The sequence below is a fragment of the Oryzias latipes genome, chromosome 16 (genome assembly GCF_053564925.1).
Source record: "Oryzias latipes strain Hd-rR chromosome 16, Olatipes_Hd-rR_3.1".
Taxonomy (NCBI): domain Eukaryota; kingdom Metazoa; phylum Chordata; class Actinopteri; order Beloniformes; family Adrianichthyidae; genus Oryzias; species Oryzias latipes.
The window spans coordinates 852,215-876,778 of record NC_136252.1 but is presented as its reverse complement, the minus strand read 5'-3'; the positions used below and the strand labels follow the sequence as shown (position 1 = coordinate 876,778).

Sequence of the window (24,564 nt, the reverse complement as noted above, 5' to 3'; positions counted from 1 at the left end):
TGGATTTTTACAAAGCATTTGATACCGTAGAACATAAATTCATTTTGCATTGTCTTAAAAAATTTGGTTTTGGAGAATACATTTATTCAACTATCGTTACATTATACAAAAACTGTAACAGCTCTATTAAATTACCTGGTGGCACCTCTCCCAGATATAATCTAGAGAGAGGAATTAGGCAAGATTGTCCTGTTTCTCTGTATCTTTTCCTTTTAGTTTCTCAACTGTTAAAACATCACATTAAATCCAATGCAGTAGAAGGTATCAATCTCATTGACAAAGAACTAATTATTACCCAACTTGCAGATGACACTACACTCATTCATTCATCTTCTTTATCGTTTATTCCCTTTCGGGGTCACGGGGTTGCCATAGCCTATCCCGGCTACTTGGGCGTGGGCAAGGGATGCCTTGGACAGGTCGCCAGTCTGTCGCAGGGTAGAATATCCTCAATCACACATCCATTCACTCTCACACTCACACCTATGGACAATTTAGAGTTGCCAATCAACCTATGAAGCATGTTTTTGGACGGTGGGAGGAAGCCGGAGATCCCGGAGAAAACCCACGCATGCACAGGGAGAACATGCAAACTCCACACAGAAAGGTCCCCCGTTGATGTTGTTTTTCATGTCCCCCAGCCGGGACTTGAACCGGGGGCCTTCTTGCTGTGAGGCAAGAGCGCTAACCACTGTGCCACCATGCAGCCATTGACACTACACTTTTTCTAAAAAACGAAAAGCAAATTCCTGTTGCTATTTACGTTATTGGGACATTTTCAAAGGCATCCGGTCTTTGTCTGAATGTGAATGAATGCGAATTAATAGCAATTAAAGAATGTGTTGCTACCACTTTGTAAATCTGAAGTGAAATATTTAGATATTTTAATAACAAGAAAAGACCAACATCCAAGAAGCTCCCTAAATTTTAACCCAATAAATCAAGAACGCAAAGGAAATTGAATCAGTGGCTCTCCAGAGATTTATCCTTGAGAGGAAGGATTTTACTCAGCAAAGCAGAAGGTATTTCCCGCTTAACATACGCAGCTTTGGCTTTACATGTTGATGATAAAATTATCAAAGAAATTGACAAAATGCTTTTTAATTTCATCTGGAAAAAAAGAACCCATTACTTAAAAAAAATGTTGTCATGAACTCCTATGACAAAGGTGGCCTCAATTTTCTCGATTTTTCTACCTTGAATAACACATTTAAAATGAATTGGCTCAAACAACTTTTTAGAAATCCCAGCTCCATTTGGAACACTATACCTCTTCATATTTTATCTAAAAGTGGTGGTGCTGATTTCTTTCTCATGTGTAATTATGATGTATGTAAAATCCCACTTAAGTTATCTGCATTTTATCGCCAAGCCTTCCTTTCATGGTCCCTTGTATACAAACACAACTTTTCACCTCACAAATATTCTATCTGGAATAACAGAGACATTTTATATAAACATAAATCACTCTTCATAGAACATTGGTTTCGAAATAAGATTATTTTTGTGTATCAATTATTTAACAACCAGGGCTTACTTTTAAATTATGAGAAATTTCTGTCTAAATTTAACTTCCCTGTTCCACCTTTAGAGTACGCTAGAGTGTTTGGAGCTATTCCCTCTGGTATCTGCATGCTGTTTAAGTTCCAACACAGAGTTCCCATTGAGGACGGGACTTCCGGTATGGAGTGAGAGCTGCAACACGCGTGCTCAACCTGCTCCTCATGGGCATTTCGAAACTTGAACCTTGTTAACCAGACACCTTCCTGATCCCATATTTGGTAACTGTGAACTACTCTTCAAAATTATTTCAGATAAATCTATTATAAAAATGTTGAAGCCGAAAACTAGACAAACTGACAAAGGCTACGTTCACACTGCAGGGCTTAATGCTCAATTCGGATTTTTTGAAAAAATCCGAATTTTTTACAAGACCGTTCACATTTCCACGACCCAAAACTGACCCGCATGCGCAGAAGAATACTCAACGGTGAACGACGTCACTCGTTGTTTGCGGAGCCAACGTGAACAATGGATGTCAACAACAGTGTCGTCAACAGTGGAGCTCTTTTTGCAAATCGTCTGTACCCACTGTAGTAGAATGAGGATGTGTTCGGGCCGCGTGCGCCGTACAGAAAGGGGAAGAGCGCGTGCAGCGGTGGAGAATGGGGGGGGGGGGGGGGGCAGTGTGGGCGCGCATTCTTGTTGTGTGTTACGGAGGAAGGAGAACGATAATAGAAGAAGGTTTCCCCCAGAATAAATGCTATTGATTCTTTATTAACCCGCTCTGGAGAATCCTAGAGAATCTAAGGGTCAGAACAGGGAGGGGGAGGAGGAGGATCCGCCTTGGGTCCCCCGCGCTTCTGATCACGGTCGGAAAGGGGGGAAAGAAAAAAAAGTCATCGCAGTAAATGTTCAACATCACGCTCGGCCATTTAGCTGGACATTTTTTCAAAAACCGCCCGGTTGCGATAAGAGCCCTGGAGTTTGGCCTGAATAGAGCGATCACCCCAAATATTAATCCAATCGGGGACCTCGCTTCCCTTCCACTGACTGGTCTCAACAGCATCGTCCGCCATGGTTGTTGTTTATGTTCTCGTTCCCGCCTACTTCAACGCAAAATGATGATGTTTGTTGCGGATCGATGATGTATGGTTCGGAATCAAGCCGCCCGGCCGGTCAGACGGCGGTTGCAATTGAAAAGATCGGATCTGTGTCGTTCAGACTGTCATGAAAAGATCGGAATTGGGTTGCATAGGGGCAAAAAAATCGGAATTGGGTCGTTTCAGCCTGCAGTGTGAACGTAGCCAGAGAAGAGCCCAACCCTGGCCTAGCAGCTGCTGGCGCTAATTCAGCCCTGGAAGACATCACAGCTCTGCTGGAGCCACATAAAGAGGCCCTCTCCACTGAGTTTAAGTCCTCGTTTGAAACTTTCGCTACGAAACTGGCCAACATAGAGGCTTCTGTAGTTGTCCACGGTGATCGTATTACGTCATTGGAGGACAACGCTGGAGCAGTTGAAAAACGTCTTACAGACGTGGAGAAGCAGTGTAGCGCGCTGCAAAAAGACAATGATCTGCTCCGATCAAAGGTGGCGGACCTGGAGGGGCGCAGCAAGCGCTCCAACATTCGCCTTGTTGGCCTACCTGAGAACATGGAAGGCCCTCGTCCAAGTGCGTTCTTCTCACAGCTCCTCAGTGAAGTTTTTGGTCCGGATATTCTTCCCACACCTCCAGAGATTGACCGAGCTCATCAGGTACCTGTGGCCAAGCCGCTGCAGGGAGCCAAACCGCGGCCTGTGATTCTCTGTTTACACCGTTTCCAGGTGAAGGATTTAATTATCTGCGAGGCCCGTAAGAGGAAGGACTTATCCTACAAGGAACATGCGATCCGTTTCTACGATGACTACAGTCCAAACGTGTTGAAGCTGCGTAATGAGTACCGCGCTGCCATGGCTGAGCTGTATGAGAGAGGATTCCAACCATCCTTACTTTTCCCAGCCAAACTCCGCATCACCTTGCCGGTCGGAGAGAAAAAGTGGGTTGCATCTGCAGCAGCGGCTGAAAAGTTTGTACAGGACACACGCAACGTCTCCTAAACAGAGGTGATAACGTTCTGCATTGTTTGGACAAATATAAATGTGTGCCTAATCTGAAAATTTTACTGATTGGTTCTTTAAAGTGTGATTTGGGTTGATGTTAAAAAAAGAAAAAAAGCTAAGCTGCAAACAGGCAGTGTTTTATTTTTTCTTTTTCTTATATCACAGGTCTGTGGTTGAATAAGGTTATTGTTTTGAAACTGAATTGCTCTTACATTTTTGTAGCCCCATTGTGGTAGCAGGGAGTTAGGATTAAGGAAGTATTAAAATATGCTGATAAATATATCAGAGGGTTGGTTGTTACCTTTTGTAACAACTGTTTTTTCTTTTTTCTTTTTGTTGTGTTTTTATCATTTTTTTGTTACTATTTTTTCTGTGTTACTTTTCCTGTAAAGTTTATTAATATCAGAGTATTGGGGCCAGAATCACCTTACTCAAACATGGAATATGCTGGGTCCTAATGCCCCACCAGTTCCTGGAGGAGCCTCACAGTTTGTTAGTTGGAATGTGAAGGGATTGAATTCTCCAATTGAAAGAAAGAAGGAAATCAGTCATTTAAAACAGCTAAACACAAAGATTGTATTCTTGCAGGAAACTCATCTGAAAGCAGCTGATCACTTGAAGATGCGGTTTGGGTGGGTTGGGCAAATTCATCACTCATTATTTAACAGTAAAGCCCGAGGTGTGGCTGTTCTTGTCCATAAATCAGTTCCATTTTCTGTTACTGAGGTATCAGACCCCAATGGCCGCTACATTATAGTTTTAGGCATATTTTGTGGTAAGAGTCTCACATTAGTAAATGTCTATGGTCCAAACTTTGACAGTGAGGAATTTTTTAAGAAACTTTTTCTTTCTATTCCTAATTTAAATAACAGCCAGCTTGTAATCGGAGGTGATTTTAACTGTTGCCTTAACCCAACACTGGATCGTTCCTCATCTAAGCCCTATTCTGTGTCCAAATCCTCTAAAGCCATACAACTGTTCATGTCACAATATGGTGTCACAGATGTCTGGCGTCATTTTAATCCAAATGTTAAGCATTTTTCTTTTTTCTCGCCGGTGCACAGCTCTTTTTCTAGAATAAATTTTTTCCTCATTGATAATAATTTGCTCTCTGCGGTCAACTCTTGTGAATACACCCCCATAGTATCAGATCATTCACCTGTTACGCTTGATATTTCTCCCCCAGGCAACTCTTTGTCACGGTCTCCATGGCGCTTTAACCCATTGCTTCTCAAAGACACAGACTTTGTTCAGTTTATTAGTGAACGTATAGACCTTTACATTTCTACTAATAATACACCAGATGCATCTGCAATTTTAATTTGGGAGGCATGTAAAGCATTTCTGAGAGGGGAAATAATATCATACAGTGCCTATAAAAATAAGATTGCCTCACAAAAGAGCTGTGATCTTTACTCTGTCATATCCGAACTGCAAAATAAGTGTGCAGAATCCCCCAGTGCTGATCTATCTAAGGAATTGCTTATAAAAAAGGCAGAATTTGACTCGATGGCCACCGACGAGGCAGTGCTATTAATACTCAGGACCCGTTATAGCTATTATGAGTTTGGGGAAAAGCCTAATAAAATACTCTCACACAGGATTAGACAGTCAACAGCAGCTCAAAATATTACCGAACTCTCTACCTCTGATGGATTCACACTTAATCCTCAATCTATCAATGATACATTTAGGGATTTTTATTCTGCTCTATACACCTCTGAATGTTTTCCTGATGAGAAACGTTACGAAGCTTTCTTTTCACATTTTAATATTCCGACAGTTGAAGCAGATGTAGCTGCTCAATTGGATAAGCCTTTCACTGCTGAAGAACTAAAGAACGCTGTCATGTCTATGCAGAGTGGGAAAAGCCCCGGACCGGATGGGTTCCCATCTGAATTTTTTAAGGTTTTTATGGATAAGTTATCCCCTCTAATGCTAAACATGTTACAGGCTTCAGCTGATATTGGTGTCTTACCGGCAACTTTGCGACAGGCCACAATCTCTCTTATCCTAAAGAAGGATAAAGATCCCAGATCCTGCAGCAGTTATAGGCCTGTATCTCTGATGTGTGCGGAGGTTAAAATTTTAGCAAAACTGCTACCAAAACGTTTAGAGCCGATAATGCCCACATTAATCAGTCCTGACCAAACTGGCTTTATTAAAACCAGACATTCATATCACAATATTAAGCGGCTTATGAATATTTTATACTGTACCTCTCCAACTGACTCCCCTGAAATGGTCATCTCTATGGATGCTGAAAAGGCCTTTGATCGGGTCGAGTGGCCTTACCTGTTTTGTACTCTGAGACGCTTTGGCTTTGGCTTTGAATTTCTGTCATGGATCAAATTACTGTACACATCACCTATGGCACATGTTCGCACTAATAACGACTACTCAGAATACTTCCCCTTGGGCCGTGGAACTAGACAGGGCTGTCCTCTTTCTCCTCTTTTGTTTGCACTAGCCATTGATCCGCTTGCGGTGGCTATTAGAACTAGCTCTATGTGCGGTGTCTTGAGGGGCGGTGTAGATCCTAAAGTAGCCTTATGCAGATGACCTTTTATTATTTATCTCAGATCCAGCTGTCTCCATGCCACCAGTTTTAGCTCTGCTGAGGGAGTTTGGTCAGATCTCTGGCTACAAATTAAACCTAGATTAAAGTGAACTTTTTCCTATCAATCCGGAGGCCATGGCCTACCCCCCCTCAGACTTAATTTTTAAAATCTCTTCATCTGTCATTAAGTATCTAGGCGTTCAAGTGACTAAGGAATTTTCTGATCTTTTCAAAACCAACTTTATCCCATTACTGGATCAAGTTAATTGTGACTTACAGCGCTGGTCTATGTTGCCGTTATCTCTTGCAGGCAAATCAATTCTTCAGGTCCCTTTACAATTCTATTGCCCAATTTCTATGGGAAGAAAAGCCTCCAAGGATGAGAAAACCAGATTACAGAAAACCAAAGATAATGGTGGCCTCTCCCTACCAAACTTTTTATTTTACTATTGGGCTGCAAATATCCGAACAATATTATTTTGGTGTCATAGTCACATTGTTAAGTCAGTCTGGTTACTAATAGAGGAATCATCTTGTACTTTTGCTTCTGCTACTTTATTCTCTCTTTTGTGTCTGCCTCTTAAATTATCTCTCACATCTTATACCGATAACATGATAGTTAAAAATTGTTTAAAGATATGGACTCAACTCAAACAGCACCTTGGAATCCAAAAAATCTCTCTCATGTCCCCACTTTATCTTAACCCTCTGTTTCCTCCATAATCTACTGATAAGACTTTTGCCCTCCGGAGAAGTCGTGGCTTAGTTTCAGTAAAAGACTTTTACATAGACGGAACTTTAGCTCTGTTTGAGTTACTAGCTAAAAAGTTTAATCTGCCCAACACTCACTTCTTTAGGTATCTGCAGGCTCATAATTTTATCTGTCGTCATTTCCCTGATCCTTCCAGTGCCCCAACAGCCACTATGATTGACACTCTCATGAGGATAAAACCCCTCTCTGAAGGGTACAATATCAAAAATGTATAACCTTTTACTATCCACCCTTGATTCGTCATCTGACCAGCTGCGTGTGGCTTGGTCATGTAGACATAAATGATGATCAGTGGAGATCTGTGCTTGGGCGAATTCACTCCTCATCAATATGCGCCCGGCACTGTATCATTCAATGTACAGTGGTTCATAGAGCTCATTGGTCTAGAAGCAAACTTGCCACAGTTTTTCCTGGTACTGATCCTAACTGTGTAAAATGTAATCTAGGCCCTGCAAATCTTACTCATATGTTTTTGACATGCCTGTCGCTTTCTGACTTCTGCGACTCTGTATTTGACTCTTTATCCTCTGTCTGTAACGTCAAAGTAAACCGATCCCCAATGACAGCCCTTTTTGGTATACTTCCAGACAATCATTCTCTCCCTCCTTGGTTAGGGGACCTTATTGCCTTTCTGACGCTACTTGCCTGTCAGACTATCCTGATGCACTGGAAAGATCTTTGCCCACCCACTCACTCAAAGTGGATAAGAGACTCTCTTTCTTTCATTAAGCTGGAAAAAATCAGACATTCTCTTAATGGTACTGCATGTAAATTCTCTGAAATTTGGTCACTTTTCTTAGAGCATGTCATGTCCTTGACCTTAGAAACGACCCAGTGAACTTTCAAGTACATTAACAGTTATGAGGTGTGCAGTGTCTCTGCTGTTCATAGATTGGTAGCACAGTATATTGTTTGTAAGATTTTATTCATTCATTTGTGTAAATGTTTTTTTTTCCTTTTCTTTTCTTTCTTTGTAATTGTGGTTTTGAATTGTTTTTTGTTTTTCTTATTTTGAAAAACTTATAAGTAAATCATACATAAAAAAAAAGAGTTCACATTGAGGAGCCTTTTCTACTCTCTCCCGTAAATACTCCTGTGGGGAAAATATGTCTGACTGGTTATCCCAGGAAAAAACAACAAAGCAATAAGAACATTATTTCAAACGAACATAGTTTCACTACCTCGTAGCATGTCTTATTGGAACATGTTTGTTGAAGACATTGCATGGAAGGAGGTTTGGCAAACACCCAATAAATTTTTAATCACTAATAAGGTTAAAGAAGTTTCTTTTAAGATTATCCATAGAATTTATCCAGCTAAAATGTTTTTTCAAAACAGATTTTTAAGTTAAACATTGAGACACTTTGTAGTTTTGGTTGTAATTCCCCTGAAACAGTTATCCATCTTTTCTGGTATTGTCCCAAAGTGAAGGTGTTTTGGCAGAAGATGTGTAATTTTATTAATGATAAAATTGATTCTTGTTTTGTCTTATTTTGGAAAGATGTCTTGTTGGGTCTAATATAAAAAAATAATCAAAAGGACTCTTGTTTACTTAAAAATCTTTTACTCACTTTGGCCAAATTCCATGTTCATAAATGTAAATTTTCTGGTAGAAAACCCTGTTTCACTGGATTCCTTTCTGAATTAAATCAGTATATCAACAGTATTCGAAATTCAGAGAAGCAAAAAGCAATCAGAACATTGTCTGTACGTGATAGATTCAGTATTTTTTCGTAGAGTTTAACCCCCTGGCTTATTTCTATTTCTATTCTTGTTATTCTGTTTGTTACAGATGTGTATTTTGTATTTGCAGTTGTGTTTTTTATTGCATACCTAAAAGTACATTCTTGTAAAATGGCATAATGTGCAATAAAGTTGAGTTAAAAAAAAAGAAAAGATGTGGCAGCCCGAGTCGATCCGGTACCCACAACCAATGAGTTATATCACTACAGGAGACACGCCCGCTTTAGAAGCCTGGCTGTCGGTGGCGGAGCGCGACGCCATCTTGGTGAGGTCGACGACGCCCACATGACAATGATTTCTATAGCCTTTGGTGGCATCTAAGTAGCTTTTATATAATTTATATATATTCATATTTCTATATACTTATACATATAAATAAATTTATAATGTATGTATATAATTTTATATATAAATACATCATTTGTTGCTGTTAAATAAGAGAAACAGTCAGCCTTATAAGCTCAAACTTTAATGAAAAATGCATCGTTGCAGGACTTCTTATAAATAAATAAAAATTACAAAGAATTTATGAAAATAATTTTTAAACATTTCAAAGTTTTAGACCTCTTTGATGTAATTCATGTAATTTAAATTATTTAGAAAAGCCCAACAATACGTCAATAATAATAATAAAAAATAACTATATAAACAATAAGTCAATAATAATAATAATGATGAATCAATAATAATAAAAAATCAATAGTAAGTCAATAATAGTATTAAATGATAACAATAAATCAATAATAAGTCAATAATAATAATAAAAAACAATATATAAATAAGTCAATAACAATAATAATGATGAATCAATAATAATAATAATAAATCAATAGTAAGTCAATAATATTATTAAATGATAACAATAAATCAATGATAGGTCAACAATAATAAATGATAATAATAAGTCATCAATAAGTCCAAAAGTCAAAACAGATTTTCCCCTTTAAAAAGAAACAAAAAACAAAAGAAAAACAATTGATTTAACCCACTGATTCATGTGAGTGATCAGTCTGTGTAACTAAGGCCGCATTTACACTGCATGGTTCAAGTGACCCAATTCCGATTTTTTTCCTCTCATGTGGCACAGATCGGATATGACCGGTGAACGTGCAAGCAGGACAAAAGCGCATGGATTCCGTTTTTCTCAGATCAGATTCAAGCCTCACTCATATGTGGAAATAAATCGGATACGAATCGGATACCTGCATTTGCGTGTGCCATGTAAGCAGACAAATCGGATATTCCCCAGTAAATGCGAGTCGTACGTCAGTGACATCAACTCAGGAGACCACCAACTGAGATCACATGACTTATTAAGGTGCTTTTGTGCACTGATGTTGATGTCAGCGTGTTACCTTTCAGCCTCAGGCTTCAATTCAATTCAATTCAATTTTACTTGTATAGCCCAAAATCACAACAACAGTCGTCTCGATGGGCTTCGAAGTAAAACATGAACTCAAAAGGATCATGAATACAAAGAGTTCAATAGGAAAATACTAAAATGAACTAACAAACTGACTAAGCTATACTGGCATCCCTGCCCTTAGACCCCCCTTCGCGGTAAGGAAAAACTCCCAAAAAAAACGGATTCCGGAAAAAACGAAGAAACCTCAGGGGTGCCCACATGAAGGAGGGATCCTCCCCCAGGACGGACAGGCAATTTACCAGAACTCTTAGAGAAGAATTAACTTATCTAAATCTACAACTACATATATAAAAGTCCAGCAGACGAGCTTCATCCAGCTGTGGTTGGGGGGACAGTCAACGGCACGAGTCGAGCCGTAGACAGGAACCACATGCAGGTGTAGGAGCAGGAGCAGAGACGAGGTACTCGGTCAGGTACAGAGCAGAGACGAGCCAGAGGCAGGATCCACAACCAGGTGTAGGAGCGGGAGCAAAGGCGAGGTAGACGGTCAGGAACTGGAGCACGGATGAGCCAAAGTCGGAAACCGCTGTTATTTGCGGTCGGGACGCAAACGGTAACTAATCAAGCGGGACACAATTGCTCTGGAACTGGCTAGAAGCCGTTTATTTATTTGCTTGTGTTGCGGAGTGTGGGCGTGTATGATGGCGACCGCGCGTGCTGTGTGTGTGGGTGTGTGTGTGTGTTAGGAGAGGAGAGGGGTGTGAGCGCAGAGCGGGAGAGTGTCGGAGAACCGTAATAAAAAGAAGGTGTCTCCCCCAAAAGATTGTTTTGGAGTCTTTCTTAACCCACTCTGTGCAGAATCCGCCTTCGGCCCTGGAGAAAATCTCCCGTGCGTTTCTGACCACGGTCGGAAAAGAGAAGTCATCGCGCAGGAAAGGTTCAACACTTGGATCAAACTGTTAGTACGGCACGTCTGCAAACACTTCCTCATTCAAAATTCAGAGAGAGCCGAGCAGCCCTCCTTTTTCCTCTCCCCTCTGAGCCCCCAAGGCAATGCCTCCTTCATCGCTGAGTTGCCTCCATGACAACCGCAGTCACAAAAGTCCAGAGGAGGTCCGCGGAAGGCGGAAATGCTGCTACGTAGTCCTCAGAACGTCTACGTTTGATAGTCTCAGCATTGTATAGTGTTAATGCAAAAATCGGATACGGGTCACTTTTAAAAGAGGATGTAAGCGGGTTGTCAAAAAAATCGGATATAGTCAGAAAATCGGATATGGGCCTGCAGACCTTTCCACAGCTATAGATGCTATGTTGTAGGGTTTCAAGCGAACAGTTTGGCCTCTTATCAAAATCTGTTTCCCCAAAATCTTTTGAACATATCCAGACTGTATTGCTAGTTGGTACCACAGTGATCCATCTGGGTTAGCTCTTTTTATCGCTAAGGCCCACTTTTTCCTTAAGTCTGAATCCATTGAAACCTGCAAGAAAAGTTCAGTCACTGAGTCAGAAATGTATAAATTTATATAACTATATTAGCCTAGTCCTAGTGTACTGTTTATAGGTTTAACTAAATAAAGTTTACATTTATGTCGACAGCAAATTATCCGTACATCATGCAGCATGTTGATAATAGCCCTGCAGCATCATGCATGTCAACATGTGTTCTATTAATGAAGCCCCTCCAGCAGTAAAAGAAAAAATTATAGTTCTTACCTGTGAAATGTTCTGCCTTCCTCCTTTGTGGACTCAGATTTTGGCAGTTGAAACCCGCACAATGAACTGGCATTTTGCAAAAAATGAGTTCACATGCATGAACTGCAGCAGTGACTTGACCTCACCAAGATGGCAGTGCTCTCCTCCCATGAGGAATCACCTGATGTCTCCTCTAGTGGTATAACTCATTGCCCACAACTGTCCCTAAGAGGCCCCAAAGAGACCCCCACTCGAGATTGGCGCTGAATGCCTGTCGAGTATCTAACCTAAAACTAACTTCACCGCAGTAATGAGTGCTAATGAGTGTTAACTGTACATTTGTAGCATTGTTAAAAAACAAAGGTTGGCTGCAATGCTTGGTTTGCTACTGTATCCATATTTGTTTTGGCGGAGATCGGTTATGCACGTTCTTACTACCTCATTGAAACAAAAATTTACTCTGTTTTTCATTTTTTTTAATGATCTTAACTTAAATGAAATTGTTTTATCGCCGCTCGCTTGTAGAAAAATAGTGTTAAAAACATCAGTAACAAATGACGTTTTATGGGTCCTGTCTCTTTAACAAAGTAGGCGTTCTTAAGGTTCAAACCAACTCATTGGTTCAAACAATCTGTGCGTCACCCCCCCCCCCCCCCCACACACACACACATTGACGCTTTATGCTCATTGGTCACGTCGCGCACATGCACGCATGAAACCGGTAGCAGGCAGCGCACGTCGTTTACTGCTAAATCAACTAACTTCTACCGTTAACAGGTTAGTTATATGCTTCTAAAACTACTCTTAAAGAACCAAAAACAACCCTCCTCATGAGTTTTTAATTAAAAATATACCTATACTTTTTCGTTATTCATTTATTTTTGGGAGAGACGCTAACGTTTTAGCTAGCTAGCTAGAAAAGCAAGTGATTTTACAAACGTTTTTCTGAGTTGATTGTGTTTTTCGCCTTGTTGGTGTGTGTAATGTTAAAAAAACAGTGTTTCTGTGTTTTTCTTTTATGTTAAAGGAAGGACATAAATCAATGGAGCGTATTTGTTGACCCTCTCTCACTAAGTGTTAAGGACACATGGCCATGGCTAGCAGCGTTAGCGGTCATGATGCAGCTCAATTAAACCGCAGGCTCGGTGTAAACTCACCTATCCAAACCACCTTGGACTTAGATTTTCAATAGTTTGCAGGCGTGTTGACACTGGTGTGCTGGCGCTCGCGGGGAGCAGAGGAAGCCCAGCTGTTTCTGGGGTTAAGAACCAGCCTCTGGACCCCAAGGCAGCTGCTGTGAGAGAGCCAGCAGCTGCTAGTTCAACAAGCATAGGCCTTTATGTCTGCCTGATCCACGTTTCTCACTTTGATTTTAGTTGAAGGCTTGGAGCAAAGCTTGTTTTTTTTTTTTTTGTAAATATATGAACACTTAATATGTTTTTTATATATATATATATATATATATAAATAAATAAATTTCTATTTAATAGTGTCACAATGCCCAGCAAGAAGACTGCCCCAAAGAGGAAGTCTGCAGCTGTTGAAGGTGCTAATGAGCCCAAGAAAGTAAAAGGTAATATTTAAGTTTGCTGTGTATGTCCAATTACAAGGGGTTACTCATAAAAAAATATTTTTTGTGTTGTAAATAATTCACTTTCTGCCAAACTATTTATTGGAAGAGAAATCTAGATAGAAATATTCTTCAACTTTAAACTAGTTAGATAAAATTAATCCCCTGTAGCTACTGAATTCCATGTTTACATTAGATCAGCTTATTTTTGAAGTGTTATTTATTTATTTGCAGTTTCACATGGCAGTCACTGCAACGAGCCGGGCCAAGTTTTGGTCCTAGGCCAGGGTGATGTTGGCCAACTTGGTTTGGGTGAGGACATCATTCAGAGGAAGAAGCCAGCGCTCCTGTCCTTACCTGAGAAAGTATTTCAAGTGACAGCAGGAGGCATGCACACTGTGTGTCTCAGCGAAAGTAGACACGTACGTGAATGACGGCCCGGTTTGCTTTTTTTTCTCAAGTTAAAAAAAATGAATTAGTAGATTTATTCATTTATTTATTTTTAAGGTGTATACTTTTGGCTGTAATGATGAGGGGGCTCTTGGTCGAGACACAACAGAAGAGGGGTCTGAGATGGTTCCAGGAAAGGTGACTCTAGGTGAGAAGGTGGTCCAGGTGTCTGCAGGGGACAGCCACACAGCTGCTCTCACAGAGGATGGATCTGTTTACATCTGGGGCTCCTTCAGGGTTTGTAAACTCCTTCAGTCAATTTCTGGCACTCTGATATGGTTTTTCCTAAAATGTCCAAATACGTGGAATTCATTTTCACCATAATTAGCTGAGGTCTATTATCACTTGTTGACTTGATCTCTTTTTAAATTGGTTAAAGTTTATTTTATTTTATTTAATCTAATCCATACATTTCTCAGACTCTTAATGGGTTTTATTGTATGGCACATGTGTCAAACTCAAGGCCCGCGGGCCAAATGTGGCCCGCCATGTCATTTTGTGGCCCGCGAGAGCAGTTTTTAATTTCTTAAAATAGTTTTTAATTTCTTAAAATTAGGAGGAATCTGACTTGAAGTATTGGATTGGGCAACAATACATTAGTACGGAGCCCGTGTCCTGACATTAAAAAATTAAAATGTCTCGTTCCCACAAATTAATATCTTGGTCGCACGAAATAATATTCCGTTCCCACAAGATAATATTCCGTTCCCTCGAAATAATTAATTCGTGCGAACGCAATTATTATTCACGTCATAAGTCATTCATAAACACAGATATACTCTCCGTCCGGTCGCAAAAGGCACTTTCAGCGGTAAGTTCTGTGTCTCTGTGACCCACATTCGTTCAAGCAAGGAAAAAGAAAAACAAGAATGATCAATTTATAATCGTCTCAATGAATATAAGAAAAATATAAGATTTATGATACCTAGGCTTGCTGCTTTGCCATACGATTCACCGGACCTAGCTCCGTCGCAGAGCTCTTTTGCTTGTCATGCCGGCATTCGGGCAGCTGGCTGGCCGGTAGACAGACATCCAGCTGATATTGTAGTTTAGGGTCGAATATATAGGAATAATAATATTCAGGACTTGTCTTTTATTAACATACTCTTTAGCAGTTGCTTTACATTCGAAGGTTAGTAGGCAACACGCTAACTAACTAGCCGATCATTTATCCTGTTATTTACGTCATAGATTTTCAGCAGAAACCTTCACATTTCTGTCTGTGTGTGTCTTATTACATTGCATTTAAGACACGGAGGATGTTTATAGATCAAATTTATTAAAAGCCGCTTTCTGCCGCTACTTCCGTGTCTCTGTGAGCATTCAATAGGGGTAAAAATAAAAGCAAGGATGAGCAATCTATTATTGTCTCGATGAAAATCAGAAAAATATCCTAAGATTACGCTGGCTGTCAGAGTCATTTCGTTCGCACGAATTAATCATTTCGAGGGAACGAAATATTATCTTGTCGGAACGGAATATTATTTTGTGCGAGCAAGATATTGATCTGTGGGAACGAGACATATTTTAATTTTTTAATGTCAGGACACGGGCTCCGTACATTAGAACTTAAACACTGTCCATAAAACCTAACCTGAGAGGATCAGATTTAAAAGGATTTATGCTAGATTAAAAAGCAAACATGTTTTCTATGCAACTGTAATTGTCACTTTAAAAAGTTATAATAAAGAAATGAGTAATTTAACATTAAGGAGGAGTTGCGTTTATTTTTCATTACATTTAGTTACATGTATAAGTTATGTCTGGCCCTTTGAGGACAACCACTATGCTGATGTGGCCCTCAGTGAAAATGAGTTTGACACCCCTGTTGTATGGTATTGGCTTCTTTCTGCAGTTATTAATTTTTGTGAATTTTCAGCTGTGCTGTTTTTTTAATAGGATAATAATGGTGTAATTGGTCTTCTGGAGCCCATGAAAACATGCCCAGTCCCAGTGAAGATCCCCATCCCAGAACCTGCTGTAAAAATTGCCTCAGGTGAGTAAAACCTCCCGGGAATTTGCTTGAAGTTTTATTTAAAGATTCTAGGCTGATTATGGCCCACAGCGGTCAAGGACTCCAAGGACCATATTGTTTTTGCAACGACTGACAAAAACTATATGGTTTAAAAAACTCAAAGGAAAGGAATAAGCCCCAAAAGACATGACCAGTGTGTAGTAAAACACAAAATACAAAGACACAGTCGGTCCTAACCGCAAAAACTTGTAGATTGTTTCTGCAATACTTATGATTCCGCTTTCTATCTGCGCCTTTGAGCGAAAAATTTGACCCCACCACATACACAAAAAAACTCACCAAAATCTGCACACATTCAAAAAAAAAAAAACTTAGTTTCAGATACAAACGAAAACGCGTCCTAGGGATTTTTATCTATAGTCTCGTAACTTCTCGGCCATCAATGGCAAGCCACTGTGGAAAAATGTCAGAATTGGAGGTTGTAGATTTTGGATGGTTGTACGTGGCAAGTTGCAACTGTTGCGATCTTAGCTAGCTCGCACATTTCTTATTGGGGTGTCGTAAAAATTCAATATGCATTTCCCTGGCCCAAGCTGAATAAAACGATGCAACATTCTAGATGACAATGTTAAAATAGTGGGTGTGGTAAACAAAAAATGTCGCAAAAAATTGTGCTGAATCAGCTAAATAAATTTTCTTTCTAAATGGAAATCTACTTACGAAACCAATATACCTTTGTCTGGGATATCCAATGAAAGAAGTTATGAAATAGTTATGAAATACTTATGGAATGGCGACACACCTATGGTTTGTTGGCCATTTTGTGCCAAAATTGGAGATTTGGCGTAGTGGAGTTTTGTCAACATTTGACCTCGGGAAGAGGCCGCCACCTTTAATTAAAAGCAGTTATGGAAAAGATGTTGCAATTAGAAGTTGTACATTTTTAACGGTGTGCGAGTGGTGAGCTAGCTAAAGTGGCATTCTCTTATTACTCGCACATGTTTAAATGGAAAACTGTGAACATTTAATGCATGTATCCATGACTAGAACTGAACAAATTAATATAACATTGGATACAAACATATAAGTAATGTGGGTGTGGTACCAAAACAAAATGATTGCTATAAAGATAAAACTAACAGAAAAGCCGCCGTTTTGAAGAAAGTGGATTTTCTATCAACTTACCACATGTGGCTCTTACCAGTATTAGCATCTGAAGTAAGGCGTTTTTCTGAGTCAGTTGATGATGCTGATAGTATTGCTAGCACTTTTATCCACATGCAGCTCAGACAGCCTATCAGAAAGACAAGTGAGAGTTAGATGTGCGTCGTGACTGCTAAGCAAGCAAGTTCGTTTCAAAGATGGGTGGTGAGAGCGGCGGTGGTGCCTATACCCCTGCGGCGTTGATACATAGAGGCTGATGGCAAGGGCTGGTAGTGCCTGTGGGCTGTACAACACCACTTGCGCCTTGAATTTTTTTTTGTAAAGTGCAAGTAGAGCTGTCCAAAGTGCTCACTTTGTGTCAGTGCATTTGAGCACAAGTCCCTTTACACCAAAACAAATGGAACATTCAAATAAATATAAGCAGAAGTGACTGCTATGAAAACATTAAGTGTACATCATCTTGTTATAAACTAGTTCAAACTGTCTTTGTCAGATGTTTGTCTCCTTGTTGTCTTCACGGATGCTCTGACAGGAAACGACCACTTGGTGTTAGTGACACGGGATGGGAATCTTTACACATCAGGCTGTGCAGAGCAGGGGCAGCTGGGAAGAGTGCCTGAGCATTTTTCAAACAGAGGTGGTAGAAAAGGTCTTGGTAGGTGAAGTTGTTACAACAGCAAAACACTAAACAATATTGTGGTTAAATCTTACCCATGTCATTTTTTTACTCTACCTTGCTGTGGTTTTTAGAGCGACTCCTGGTGCCGCAGATGGTGAAGCTGAAGGGGAAAGTTCACTTTATAGATGCTTTCTGTGGAGCTTACTTTACCTTTGCTGTGTCACAAGAAGGACACGTTTATGGATTTGGCCTCTCAAACTATCACCAACTGGGTAAGTTTGACTCATAAGAGTTTATCCTTAACTCCTTAACTCACTGTGTGGGAATCAACACTTCCCATGAGTCTTAGTGGCCATGGGCGGGGCTAAGCCCCAGGTCCCCACAACATATCGCCCAGCCCTAGCTCCAGCATTCTGCGCACCCACGTGAATAACAAGGAGGGGGGTCAGGCGCTGAGCACAAGCCAATGTGTGTTCTCAGCTCCTGCGCCCAGCGGGAGTAATAAGGAGGGGGGTCAGGCGCGGCGCGCAAGTGAGTCTGTGAGCGCGCATTCAGTTTGTGTTACACAGTTAGGGAGAACAGTAAAAAGGTTTCCTCAAAAAGAACAGAGACTGGTTCTTTTATTAACCCACTCTGGAGGCACTGAGGGCCTGAACGTGCCCGGGCCTTAACACCTGGTGCACCCGGCGTTCGTGAAAATACGGTAGTGATGGCGTGAACTGGAATATGCTTGTTAATTCTTGTCAAACTTATAAAAGCAACAGGGAACATTTGGTTGAACTCCAAGGTTTCATTTGATTATTTCTGAATTATTTGCCCAGGCACCAAAAGCACCAAGATGTGTTTTGTTCCTGTAAAACTGACGTGCTTCAAGAACTCCACCACTACCTGGGTGGACTTTTCTGGAGGACAACATCATACGCTGTGTCTTGACTCTGAAGGTAAACAACACATGAATCCAAATGTATTTGATATTCTACAGAATTTAGCATTTTATCTTCTGAAAAGCTTTTGATGAAGTAGATATTTTTAAAGAGCCTATATCATGCAAAATAAACTTTATTTTTTAGCTTTTAGGGGTATTATAATGTTAACTCTTAACAAAATATAACCCAAGCGGTACATCCATTCATGCATTTCTGAGTATTCCTGGAAAACCCTGGAAAAGTTTTGGAAATTGAAAATGCTAGGTCTTTGAAAAGTTTGTGAAAAACAAAATATTCTGCAAAGTTTTAGTAAAGTCATGAAATTTTAATATTTGGATGCAAAAAACATACAAAATTAAATAGTTTTACACGAGATTCGAATTTGGAAGAAAGTGGAAGTAGTTTAACTTCATGCTGTCGGGATGGGAAATTTTCGTCAACTCGGCGCATGACCCTTTCAGCTTGCTATCGTGAAATGCTACGAAATATGCCAGTGTAGGTAGCTCTGCAGCAGCAGAGCTACGTCCGGATGCTCTTTGTGGATTACAGTTCTGCTTTCAACACAATAATCCCGGACAGACTCTGTGACAAACTGCTCACTCTTGGCCTCCCACCCCTCACATGCAATTGGATTAACAACTTCCCCATCACCCGCACACTGAGCATCGGCGCCCCACAGGGCTGTGTGCTAAGCCCCCTGCTGTACTGCCTCTACACTTACAACTGCAGGCCATCCCACAACAACAACTGCATCATCAAGTTTGCCGACGACACCACAGTGGTCGGACTCATTCCCAGGGGGGATGAGTCTGCCTACAGAGAGGAGGTCCTGAAGTTGACAACCTGGTCCACAGTGAACAACCTCACCCTGAACACCAGCAAAACCAGGGAGATCATTGTCGAGTTCAAGAAACATGGCGCAGACCCAACCCCCTTCCTTATTAATGGGGAGCACGTGGAGAGGGTCCACACCTTCAAGTTCCTCGGTATCATCATCTCTGCCGACCTCTCCTGGACAGCCAACACCACTGCCATCATCAAAAAGGCTCAGCAGTGTCTGAGGGTCCTCAGGAAGACCAACATCAGCACCAACCTGCTGCTGACCTTCTACCAGTCATCCATCCAGAGCCTGCTTACTTACTGCATAACTGTTTGGTTCAGCAGCTGCACGGCCGCGGATAAAAAGAGACTTCAGAGAGTCGTAGAGACGGCTCAGAAAATCATTGGACGCCGTCTCCCCATCTACTCTGCGCGCTGCATCACTAGGGCTCATAACATTATCACGGACTGTTCACACCCCGGCTCAGATCTGTTCAACCTGCTGTCCTCTGGGAGGCGCTACAGAGGCATCAGAAGCAAAACGAACAGACTCAAAACAGCTTCTTTCCAAAGGCAATAACCATCCTCAATTCCCAAATGCACAGATAAAATCCATATTCCTGTTTACTTCTCTGTCCACAGCATCAACACTCTACCTCATTACCACCTCTTGCACTTCTAACATGTTTACAGACAGTTTTCGTACACAATTTTGCACAATAATTTCGGCACTCTTCATTACAGTTTATATTTGCACACTTGTACATAATGTTTGTTTGTTTTTTATTGTATTACAATGTTTTTTTTTAACTTTCCCTTCCTTGCTGTTCTTGCACTGATGGCGATGCTTCAATCTCATTGTGCTATGCACTATGACAATAAAGCAAATCTAAACCTAAATCAAATCTGTAATAAAGGTTTGGTGGCCTGACTAATGATGAGGTTACACTACGGCAGTGCTTCTCAAATAGTGTGGGGGGCGCGATGCGATGCCAGGGGGGCGCGCAGTAGTGGCGTTTTTACGCACCGTTAATACGGGCAATTTTACGCGGCGCAAAATTAACGGGGGGGTGGCGGTGACGGCGGCTCAATGCTTTGAAAAAAATCTGGTCCACTGTAGGTTTCCTATTATCTGTTCTATCACAGAGTTTGTAACAGCCTGAAACTTTGAATTCCCGTCCCTGCAGCTGCGCGTTCCCGTCTCCTGTCACATGCGCGTGTGTGAGAACGAAAGGGGAGGGGTGGTGGGCTGAGTCTGCCAGGTGAAGCGGGGCACGCGGAGAGTTGCAAACCCTGCCTGGATTACGCAACACCAGGATCATCTTGTGCCTTTAGATTCCTCAGATCATCCTAATGTCATTCTTAATGAACTATCATAGACATTTTGATGATGCGTCTTTATTTTCCATTAATGTATTCTTTCTGTCTGCCTGTCTGTAATGCAGGAAAACAGCTGCACTTTATGAGATCAGAAATATACAATCCATCATTTAGAAAAAAAATCAGCACAATGTTTTTTACCTATTTGTTCAGACTAAAAAAACATTAATGTTTCAGATCAATTTACATTTGATATTATTTATTAAATTAATTATTTTTCTCAGCATCAAATGGTTCATTTGGTCAAAATGTTTCTAGTTTAAATAATGACTGACAGATTTTTTATTTCAGGCACTATAAGCTACTTTTCTGTTTTAGACTACAACAGGGTTTCTGTGGCTAAATAAAGTTAATATTTGTTGTTATATTGCTTTTTTCTGTTATTGTGAGAAAATACAATTTTAGGTCTACTTACACAATTTTTATAGATACTAACCTAATATATTGTCACCGCGCGAGTGGGGTTGGGGGGGCGCAAAACATTTTTTTCCTAGTGGGGGCCTGGCAAAAAATAATTTAGAAGCACTGCACTATGGTAACACCACTTTGACAAACTATGTAGCGTGGAGATCTACTTAGGCTCTACATAATTATGGCCCATAATTGCAGTAGTCACAGACTGCAAGGACCATATTGTAACTGCTACGAGGGTTGAACACTCAAAAAGGTTCAAAACGTAGAAAAAAACACATCAAATCGCCAAAAGTCACAAAACAAGCACAAAAGCACAAAACAACAAGACAATTGTGTAGATTGATTGAACATCATGCACTGACTAAAACCCGAGCTCTGGTTGTCTTCTCTTGTCAGATTGGCTTTCATCAAGCACATGGATCAGCTGCAAATACAATGTAAAACATACTTACGGCCAGTATTTAAAAAAAAATAAAAAATAACATCAAAACAATACCATTAAAAATTAATTTTGCTGTTGACCCATTTTTTACCAACCACCATGGCTTGGACTACCAAATATCTCAAACCAGGCTAGTAGTTGTGGTCATGTACTGACTCCTGTGGTACCAGTTGGGCAGAAATAGGCTTCTGTTCAGCTGCTAGTTTAAAAAAAAAAAAAAAACTATCAACACCAAAAACTTAGAAGTACGTGCTTGTCTTTTTTTTTTTTTTTTTTTTTTTACTTTTCATTTAACGTTTTGCACTTTTAAATTACAAACAGATAAAGAAAAGGAAAACAAACCAGTAAAGCAAATAAAATAAAATACACAAAAACAAAACAAACAAAGTTGAACAAGTGGGGTAAAACAAAAATTAGTTTGAACTTTAAGTTCTGAGCGGGGTGCAAATTGCTTCCATTTCCTCTATTGGAGTTAAAGTTTTTCATCTTTCAACCGTAAGTGAAATGTCATTTTTTCCATAGAACAGATCTCTTCCATAATGTCTGTCCATTGATCCAGTCTTGGTGGCTCACTTTTTTTTTCTTTCAAAATTTTATCTATGAGCATTGGGAAAGTTATAAAACAGTACATTTAGATTCACTTAGGGCCAGTTTGAACCCATGACATATCTCCATTCTCAACAATTATTTTCTTTTTTTTTCGATAACATAACTTAGTATCTAACAAGACACAAAACAGGGAACAGCGGATGCATTATTAGGGAGGGAAGTTTAAAAAAAAAAAAAAAAAAAAAAAATAATAATAATATAAAATAAAACATTCATCTTGATTATCTTGATTATTAACATAAAATATCCATTGTGACCATATCTTCAAAAATTTGGGCATCTCTATCCGAAGTGAGTAGGTTAGTCTTTCCATCTGACAGATTTCATTTACAATGTCTATCCAATTGTCCAAGCTGGGTACAGTGGGCAGGAGCCAGTGTCTTGTCACTGCTTTTTTACCAGCAGTTATTAATATTCTGAATAAATTTTCAGTGGTAGGTGGGAGTTGTCTTACCTAAAATCAGATTAGTAAAATCACAGGGTATTGTCTTATTTAATATGGATTCAATGTGTTTATGTATTTCCTTCCAAAATAGTTTTATAATGGCACATTCCCAAAATATGTGGTAATGGTTGGCTTCTACTTCTCCACACTCCCTCCAGCATTTGTTTTTATCTCCATTGCCATGCTTCTTTTGTTTGGGTGTAATAAAAAATCTCATCAAACATTTCATCTAAATTCTCTCCATGCATGTGAATTTGTACATTTCCACACTGATATACAGAAATCTCTCCATTCTTCGCCTGTCATAGTTGTGTTGCTTTCTTTCTCCCATTTACTCTTTATATATTGAGTTGAGGTCAATTTTCTACTCATAAATCCCTTGTAAAGTCTAGATATCATACCTTTTCTACATTTTCCTTTGTATGCTGTTAATATTTCACCAAGCACTGGTTCCTGTGTATCCATGGTGTGGAGGATCTCTTTGTTAATGTAGTTGCGTAGTTGTAAATATCTGTAAAATTCCTTTTTTCCTAAGTTATAATTATCCTTAAGTGTTTGGAAATCTTTCATTATTCCCTTGTCCATTAAAGAGTGATATGTGTTTAACCCTCGCATTGTCCAGTGACGAAATCTGGTGTCTAACTGGTTAGGCTTGAAATCACTGTCGTATGCGCACCATCTTACAATTTTTAAGTTATTGTGTAGTCTGTATTCGTCCTTTATTTGTGACCAGATTTTCAATTGTGTCACTATCCATGGGTTTTCAACTTTTCCCAGGTTTTCCCCTGTGTTTTTTTTTCCCATGAGCGCCAGTACTGGGGGGTCTGAAACTAAAAGTAATTCAATGTCTTTCCAACGGGCATAGTAATTTGGATTACAATGTGTTATTAGGGGTTTGAGTTGTGCGGAATAAAAGTAATCTTTTAGGTTACTTTCTTTGGGGAGCTGTAAGGTTTTAAATTTAACTCGTGGCTTTTTGCCCAGCTACATGAATCTTGATAAAATTTTGTCCCATTGTAAAAACTGTTGTTTGGTAAATTCAGCAGAAAAAGCTTGGAAGAGAAACAGGAATCTCGGTAGTAAGTTCATTTTCACTGATTCAATTTGTTGGGTCAGGCTAAAGCAGTGCTTCTCAAATAGTGGGGCGCGCCCGGTGCGATGCCAGGGCGGGCTCGCGGTAGTGGCCGTGTTAGGCGCAGGCAATACGGGCAATTGTCTGGTGCGCAAATTTAACGTGGGGGCGGCGGCGAGAGCGGCTCAGTGCGTGGAAAAAAATCTGCGCCTCTATTCGGTTCCTATTCTCTGTTAAATCAGAGTTTACAGCCTGAAACCTGTGAATCACCGTATCTGCGCACTCCTGTCTCCTGTCACAGGGGGCTGCGTGTGTAAGAACGAAAGGGGAGGGGTGGTGTGGGCTCTGTCTGCCAGGTGACACGGGGCACGCGGAGGAATGCTGCAATATGAGGGGCCGTATAAGACATTATTTATTCTGAACCATTCACATTCATACATTCTTGCTCTCACAGTCATATATACTCTTTCGCATACATATATTCTCTCACGCATACATGTATTCTCTTTTGCACATACATATATTCTCTCTTGCACATACATATATACTCTCTTACGCATACATATATTCTCACTTGCACATACATATATTCTCACTTGCGCATCCATATATTCTCTCTCTCGCATGCATATATATTACTTTACACATACATACATTCTCACTCTCATTGTCACTCTTAAAAAGAATATATGTATGTGAAAGCCAAGTATATATGTGCGTGTGAGGAAGAGTACATATGTGCGTGTGAGAGAGGAGTATGCATGAAACGGAAGTGACTTTGCATGAAAAGGAAGGCACTTTGCATGAAAAGGAAGGCAGATGATTTCTCGTGCTCTGATTGGACGAGAGGCCGCCACCTCCTATTTTGAACAGACGCTAACATGAACTAGCAAGAAGGAGCCACGGTACAAATCGCAGTATATGCTCACTCTTCCAGAAGGATGT

The 24,564-nt window shown here is 40.2% G+C and overlaps 1 protein-coding gene across 29 annotated transcripts in view; it reads left to right on the top strand.

The window, feature by feature from the left end:
* phactr4b (phosphatase and actin regulator 4b) overlaps nucleotides 1-24,564 on the top strand; it is a 187,444-nt gene that overhangs the window by 133,013 nt on the left and 29,867 nt on the right. For all 29 annotated transcript variants that reach the window (XR_013648178.1, XM_078932858.1, XM_078932862.1 and 26 more), the window contains 7 exons: nucleotides 13,225-13,307; nucleotides 13,539-13,726; nucleotides 13,812-13,991; nucleotides 15,654-15,750; nucleotides 17,426-17,548; nucleotides 17,644-17,784; nucleotides 18,334-18,453. Coding sequence is in view for 28 of the 29 variants with exons in the window: in XM_078932858.1 (XP_078788984.1) it covers nucleotides 13,225-13,307; nucleotides 13,539-13,726; nucleotides 13,812-13,991; nucleotides 15,654-15,750; nucleotides 17,426-17,548; nucleotides 17,644-17,784; nucleotides 18,334-18,453 (932 nt within the window). In the remaining variant the exon portion in view is untranslated. The remainder of the gene's footprint in view (nucleotides 1-13,224; nucleotides 13,308-13,538; nucleotides 13,727-13,811; nucleotides 13,992-15,653; nucleotides 15,751-17,425; nucleotides 17,549-17,643; nucleotides 17,785-18,333; nucleotides 18,454-24,564) is intronic.